This window comes from Electrophorus electricus, chromosome 10 (genome assembly GCF_013358815.1).
Source record: "Electrophorus electricus isolate fEleEle1 chromosome 10, fEleEle1.pri, whole genome shotgun sequence".
Classification (NCBI taxonomy): Eukaryota; Metazoa; Chordata; class Actinopteri; order Gymnotiformes; family Gymnotidae; genus Electrophorus; species Electrophorus electricus.
Window position 1 is genome coordinate 2,334,742 of NC_049544.1, and position 8,215 is coordinate 2,342,956.

Below are 8,215 nucleotides of genomic sequence, written 5' to 3' on the forward strand. Positions count from 1 at the left end.
TGTCTTTTCAAAACTTTGTGACTGCGTAAGTGTCAATAGAAATACCATGAAACAAGTTCTGGGTTTCACAAAGCTCTCTGGACAGCTTGCTTCTCTGAGATCTTACCCTCTTTGCTTTGAAAGCTCAACATATTGACAAAATGTCTATATCAAAAACCGAACACTATATTATTTTCAATTTTTTGAAACATTGTTGGCTAGCTAACCAAGTAAACTTACCATCTATAGTGTGTGTGGGTGCTATGTTTTCAAAGTTTGTATACCTGTATACCACAATGAAATGCATAATGCATGTCAGTAGACTGGGCACAACAATGTATTGTAAAGAAGCAGAACTTCATTCACTTTCCAAAATCAATGAATGTTACAGTCAGTTTTAAACAGTTAACATAACATATTTTATAATTGTTTTCAGGAATAGCACTTATATACTATATTTGCTAGCCTTATGTCAGTTCTCTGTCGTCAGTTGTTGCCTGTGTGTATTTACACTCGAACACTCCATCCAGACTACAGCTGACGAACACACATGCTTGTTCTGTGCCTGCCTGAACCTAACCTAAAATATGTTAGCTTAGCACACTGCCTCATTAGATCAAGCCAGTGTGACAAAAAACCCTTATGCAGTTTATGTCTATATTATTTCATGATTAGGCTGAACAGCCAATCAGAAAACTCTCCTTTACAGCCAACCGCCAATGCCAGTTCAACATGCACAATCAACCAAAGCTGTGCTAATGAGGACCAGCTAGATTTGGAACACACCACATTGAGTGCAAACAATGGTTGGCCACTGATGCCTTACAACTGCCTGATGCCATCCAACGGTCAAAAGTTGGGTCAGCGAGTCCCTAGCCTTACCCTTTTATCCTATGGCATGGGAAGAACCCAGTGGTATCTACAAATAAAAGCCATTCAAAATGTATCTCTCTTTTGCTAGGGTGTTTGTTTTCTCCTTGTTTTTTATGGGACTAGGTTCAGTGTGCTCTTCTTCTATTCTACCATTCACTAACATGATGACTCCCTTTTCCTTCCTGCTCACTGCACAATAACCCTTAAATGCCTTCAAGGCTGAAAAAAACCCTCAAACTGCAGACATCTTAGCACAGTACAACACCAAGGACTAACTAAATGTTAAGGATGTTAAGCAGTTTCACCGAACTATCAGTTTTCATTTCTTGACCACACAAGTGTAAACATCATTCAGTGAAAGAAATGCAATGTAATAAAGCATTTCAAATATGAACACAAACCTTTTAATTTCATTAAGTGGCTACTGAAGCTTTATGGCTGGCTACTTTTATGCACTACTGCATAAAAGTCACATTTGTTTTTAAGTTGAGCCAAGTGTCAAGCTTATCTCTAGACCCAAAACAGATCTAGACATGTTTAACTGATGCATACAAATGCTTAGAAAGAAAGCTACAAGAAACAAAACAGCATTCCCTGGGGTTTAGAGGATCGGTGTGTTAAGGGAACTGTTGGGGTGTGTTGGAGCTCATTGTAGGTGTAAAAAAACATTGGGGACTCTTCAGTTCCACAGAAGACATGACAGAAAATTGCCATAAGGAATAGACAAAGAAATCATTCCAGATCCACCACTGCTGAGGAAGATGCATCCATGTCATTCTTCAATCTGAACCCAGAGAGTGTCTGTCCAAGACACAGACTTTCCTACGCTGTTTTCCAAGTTAAGCTCTTGGAGAGAACTCCAAATTCCAATGAAAAGTATCAGAGCTACTGGGGATACTGTTGAGCATTGAAAAGAACACTTTTAGAAACTCCTCCACCAGGTGGACATAACCTTATATCAAGACTTCTACTGCTCTCCAACAGCAAAGCTCATGTTTAATGAACTTTGCCACCTCTATAGCCTACCAGACAAGGGAGTTCAATTCGAGACTAGGTAGGTAGTAGGATTTGGAATAAGATACACTTACTATTGCTCAAAGTAACATCTAGTAACACCATTTTCCCTATATATATATATATATATATATATATATATATATATATATAATGTTAGTTTTATACAGTAAAATATGCACTTACATTGAGAGTCAGTGCCTCCTGATATTATTTGCATACTGCTTCTCTTCTCACTCACAATGTCCTGCCATTGAACCGTCTCTATGTTGCAAAGCATCCGGTTATAGGCAATCTTTACTCCTCCTTTTATAATCTCTAAGATAGATAAAAACAGGCATTGCAATTGACATTAAAAATTGACTCTTTTCTACCCATTACCTACATTTTTCATCACTGACCAGTATCTGACTACAGTTGATTGAAGGTTTGTTGGATGACAGATCATTCCCAACACTTGCAAGGCATTTCTAATTAATAAATGGTTCTCATAAAATGAATGAAGAGTATGTGTGCGTTTGCAGTTTCTTTGCTATAATGCTAGTTTAAGTTTGTGAGATGGATGGGTAAACATTTATAGTCAATAAAGTAAAATTATACCACCTGCATGCACTAACAGTATAGCAATGCCTTACCCCTTAAACTGCGTAGAGGGAGATTCCTCAATCCGTCGGTGATGTCGGGGTTAATAGAAGAGTTGTTTTTGTCATAGTTGGCAATCACAGTCAGGGCAAATTTTTTTTCATAAAGGGTGTGTCCCCGGATCAGACGGAGGTTTTCCAAGGGTATTACATTCACATAATTGACTGCTATGAGGACATACCCACCAACTTCTTCGATGCTCTGAAAGTAAATCACAGTGATGAACATTTCTCTCATTCTACCAATCTACATATAAATGTATAAACAAGGTGTAATTCTATTAATTTACTTTCCCTTTTTATCTGATTTTTTTTTAATGAAGTATTTATCAAACCACCTATGTACCACTACCATTACAGTATGGGAGCTTGAAACATGCTTTTCTTCGCCCCCCAAGTGTGAAGCTTTGACACACCCTAAGGAAAGTGAGGTCATGGTTCTGTTGCATATGAGTGATCTCCAGATTTTGCAGCACCACACTGCAGTTACTGTACATCTTCAACAGAGTTTTATAGTGCTCATTTGGTTCACCCAGAAGATTTAGCTCATTCTTTGTTCCTTGGCACACTGTTGGAAAAGATAAAAAGTCGTCTGTCCTCAAAATGACACCATCTTTATAATATCTGGATAGCAGTGTAAAATAAGGTAATTACAACCAATGTTCTTCAGAAATCCTTTGTACAGTAAAAGACTTGTATTTTTTTGACCAGTTGTGCTATGAACACGTTAAAGATATGATTTCTAACAAAATAAAAAGGACAACCAGACCCTATTTTCACAGTTTTACACTGTTTTTAAAAATTAATGTCATAACAATTTCACTTTTGAATGAACTGAAATTTCAGCATCAGGAGAAATTTGCAGATAGATTTTTATGTGTTTAGCCTTGCATGTGGAATTTAAAATATGAACCAGACCAGACAATTTATTTGAATTTTTAAACCCTGTAAAGTATGTGCTCCAGCTTACACCTCTTGTCGCTTGGTGTTGAAGAGAAAACTGTATCAGATGTTGCTGATTTCAGGGCAAGATCTACTACTGAATCAACACTTCTGTTAATTCAGTTCTGTCACCCTCTCTGCCTCAGGCTACATCTCCCAGCATCCAACCGCCAGCAGCCTCTCCATCTCTCCACCTTGATCCACACTTCGGTTAACTCAATTCCTCACTCCTCCAGGGGCTTATCTAACACACTTCACTTCAATTTAAACAAATCTAATGGAATGGCCATTAAGAAGGCATTGGGGATTCACCCAAAGGAAAACTAGATAGACCAAGTGCAGGAGGGTAGATTAGAAATGGCATTAAAACACAGGGTAAATGTTAATGTTAAACTTTACAATTAACTTTGATTTTAAACTTCAAGAAATAGGATCAATCAGTCAGTAAGCAAAATACCTCAGAGGAACCGTTCTCACTCTCTTACAGAAATAAGCTCAGACCCTAGAATATGAGGTATTCACAAAGATATATGAATACCAATTTAAAAAAACATTCTTTTACTAGTTATATAGAATTATCAAAGTGAATTTTCTTTCTATTTATCCAAACATTGCAATTTATAAGCAATATCTGCAATTGTATCATTCAACAAAGTGGATAGACCAGACAAAAGTAAAGAGCATGGGTTTTGGAAGATTTAAAATTCTATTTCAGACATTTTACAGCAGAGTTGTGTTACCACTGAAAGTATAAAGGGGGAAAACTGGTAATATCAAACTTTTTCTTTAACACGTTTATGTAGCCTGCTTTTTGTTGCTAAAAATGAAACTGCATAAAAGGTTGACTTGTCACTCTTCTGCCTTTTCTGCACACATGGTGCTGTGGTGCTGGTTTAAGATATACATGAAAACTTTTCTTCCTCTCAGCAACAATTTAGTGTACATAGCGCTCCGTAACAGTTAAACAGCTTTTAAAGGAGGGGCATAACAGTTCTGTAAACAGTTCTGGCAGGTTGGTTTATAGTTTTTTTTTAAGGTTGTTGTGCTGGTTTCATAACACCACTTCCTGAAAAAAGCTTGTCACAACATGTCACAACCAGTGCAAAGGAAAAAATACAAACCTGGCATTTTTCCACTTTCCCTAAATGTAGGAAACATGAAGGACAATAAGTGGATAATGGACAGATGGCTTCAATATCAACATTGAGGTGGACAGTTGTGTGCAGTTGAGTTCAACATGTCAGTATCTCCAAAAGAACATTATCAGAACCTATGGTGAGAGTGTGATTGGCAGTGTAGCACAATGCAGAATGTATAACAAGTAGACTGTAGAACATTACGTAGCTAAACGTAACAGTTCCTGTAAAAATTGTTCATTCATGGTGGTGAAAATTACCTATATAAACATACTATGGCTTGCTATGGCTTTACAAACATTTATTCTCACATCATATAAAATAGCTTGCTAGCCAATATGTTCATCAGCCATGCATATATGTAAGATACATATCTTAGCTGACTACATGGAATTTCCCTTATTATGGTCACAGTGTTCAATGCATGAATTGTGCATGAATGTTATATGTGAATGCATGTAACGATGTGTTTGAAAATGTTTTGAATAATGCCTTGAATATTTCAATGCCAATTCTGCTTTAAATGTCTATAGCTACTAATTGTTGAATAAGCTGTGTTAGATTTGAGTTGGAACTAGAATCTCAAGCACGAAGGTTATGGCTCTTGTTCTACGGACTTTGATCAAGTATAAATGAATGCATCCACTTAAGGATCTTGTCATTAGTTTCAAGAAAGATAACTGATGTTGGGTATCTGTATTGTTCATTGTAAGACCACGGAACCACCCCAAAACATGCAAAAGCTAATGAATGTTGAGGTGAACAAACATTAATACTACCACAGATGACTCAATACACTCATGATAGCCAGGCATTTTGACAAGGATTGCTCATAGCAGACTATAAGTTAATATGAGATGCTAAAGAATAACTAAGCAACAGAAAAAAATGGTGTCTGTCACAATGGAAAAGAAGAAAATTATGCTGTAGGGAAAATTCAATGTGTAAAGGGTTACTTGCAGCTGTCAGGTAACAGGAAAATCCTTGTTATTTGAGCTTTTGTCTAAATAGCATTGTACTGCATATCAATTTGCTTCCTTTGCTTTTTGATCTTGTTTATTGTGCTGGTAATACAAGTAAATCAAAATAGATTACCTAAAGCGATAAGAACTCATTTCTTTGGTGAATGAACTTGCTTATTAAAATTAAGAGAATGCACGCTTTGAAAACCATGAAAGCTCATCTCCTGCTTTCATGCTTTTCCTAAATCTTTTCACTTTTATTCTGCACTCTCTCTCTCTCTCTCTCTCTCTCTCTTACACACACACACACACACACACACACACACACACACACACACACACACACACACACACACACACACACACACACACACACACATACACACATACACACACACACATACACACAACCCCTAACCAAAATACTTAATAATGACAATCAATTGAAATAAAATTTGAAGACATTTAAGTTTTAATTCAATGTAAAGCTTTTAAGTGAGGTGGAAATCTTTGGACAATCAGGAGACCATAAAATGGGGAAACATCACCAGAAAGTATTGCACAATAGTGCTATGTCCTGAGGTGGAACCTTGGCAAAAGGATGTGACTGAACAAGTTTATCTTAAAAAAAGGAAAGGAAAGGACATTTATAGAACATCATTCACATTCCAATATGACAAGCTCTGACTACATAAGGCAGGCATAATGTGTAGTAAATTAATCAGATTTTTCATAGCCTTACATAAATACAAATATAAGTGAAGTAATACATAATTAAAAAGAAATAAATGTAAATATTTATAGCATCATCATCAGGAAAAAAGGTTGTACCTCCACATACTGTAAACTTGCCACCTTCCATAGAAAATCCCACAATGCACCTGCATTACAAGCAGTTACACTGCACTCCTTCTAGGCTAATTCATATCTTGCTAACTAGCTTACCCCCAGTCAGGTTAAACCAGCCATATCCATCAACTGTAGCCAGACACATTTCAGCTAGTTTACTTTTGGGGTTAAATGGCTAGGGTCTCTGCTCAAAAGACCAGACTGCAACATAATGAAAATCGATGTATACATGCGGATTTTAGTTCAATCTGTGCACAAACCATTGCTAGAAGATTAGAGTTATGTCATAGCAAATAGTGGAAACCTATAACCACTGATTTCCATCATACAAGCTGTATGATGCTAGTTGATGGTACTTGTTAGCTATGTTACCCTTGAAGCTTCAGCGCTCAAACCATACTGAAGAACAAAGTACTGTAATTGTAAAGTGTCACATTTTTTGTCTCATTCATTTATTTGAAAAAATCTTAATGAAAATCAGACAAACATTTAAATTCAATACTTAAATTAAGCTACATATATTTATCTGATTTCTATTCATTTCTTAAATCTGTGCACGTCTGACTGACCGCTTACTCTCAGACAGCACAAGAAAAGCATTTGCAAATGCATTCTACAAGCACAAATCATGAACCAATGCAAGAGCAATAGGAAACAATCAGCTCTAAACACAATGTGGCATTTAAACTATGTCTTTTAAAAGAGTCCTGACTATTATTTCACCAGTCCCATGTAAACAGGGCTTTTTTTTTTCACTGCCATATTGCTGTGCATGTCAAAACACTACTTGAATTATTACCATAACCTGATTTTTTGCATTAAGTAATGTATTGTGCATGTGAAGACACATTGTTGGGTCATTTTAGCACAGACTATCATTCAGATTTATTTCCAATGTTTGGAACAAGGTCACCTCTTGGCAGCATGAAAAAACATTTTAATCTGTTTCAAGTATAAAGTCTAATCCCTGGAGAAATGACTCTTCAGTGTATTGTGAGTCAACTTAAATGGTTTCAAGATAAATTTCTCCACATATTTCATCAAAATAATTGCATAAAAATCATATGACTTTATAGTGATTTTAGGGTGGTTTTATGATAATCTTGTGCACTTTCGAATGGATATAATAGATTTATGATTTGCTTCAAACAGGCATATATGTAGCATCCATAAGGTACACTGATGAGCTATCTTTTTTTCAGTATTTTCTGCTGTACACACAGAATGATGTTAAAATATGAGAGGAAGGGGAAATAAAGAAGTGGATGGAAAAAAATCTAAACATATTTTAAAAATAAAGTAAAATGACAGGAAAGCTGAAATGTATGATGCCTGGCCCTTCTCAGTGTTCTGAAGAAGTGGCTGGAGCATTATCAGTAAAACATCACCATCTGTGTACATGCTACCTTAGTCAGCCAACTCTCAGTGGAAACTACCAGTTGAACCAGATTTTGTGGTGTAAACATGTTTTTAAAGTCTAACCTTTAATGAATATATTTCTAAGTCCATCTATAAATTACTGACAGAAAGGGAAAATAAATAAATTATATATATATATATATATATATATATATATATATATATATATATATATATATATATATATATATATATATATATATATATATATATATATATATATATATATATATATATATCTTCTGTAAGACAAACAACGAGAGGTGCCTGGCTAGCCTGCAGCAACACACCACTTTTGTTTGTCAACTTTATTTATATCGGTCCTTTATTTTGAGGATGTGTACACATTCTGAGGGACACCACCAAGTTCTACTGGTCATTTCCACAGTTCACAAAAAGT

The 8,215-nt window shown here is 35.7% G+C and overlaps 1 protein-coding gene across 1 annotated transcript in view; it reads right to left on the reverse strand.

The window, feature by feature from the left end:
- Nucleotides 1–3,004, reverse strand: part of LOC113587946 (epidermal growth factor receptor-like) — a 28,253-nt gene extending 25,249 nt beyond the window's left edge. The window contains exons 1-3 of the mRNA XM_035530704.1: nucleotides 2,924–3,004; nucleotides 2,502–2,709; nucleotides 2,053–2,184 (exon numbers count right to left, since the gene is read on the reverse strand). Coding sequence (XP_035386597.1) covers nucleotides 2,053–2,184; nucleotides 2,502–2,709; nucleotides 2,924–3,004 — 421 coding nt within the window. The remainder of the gene's footprint in view (nucleotides 1–2,052; nucleotides 2,185–2,501; nucleotides 2,710–2,923) is intronic.
- Nucleotides 3,005–8,215: the final 5,211 nt, after the last annotated feature.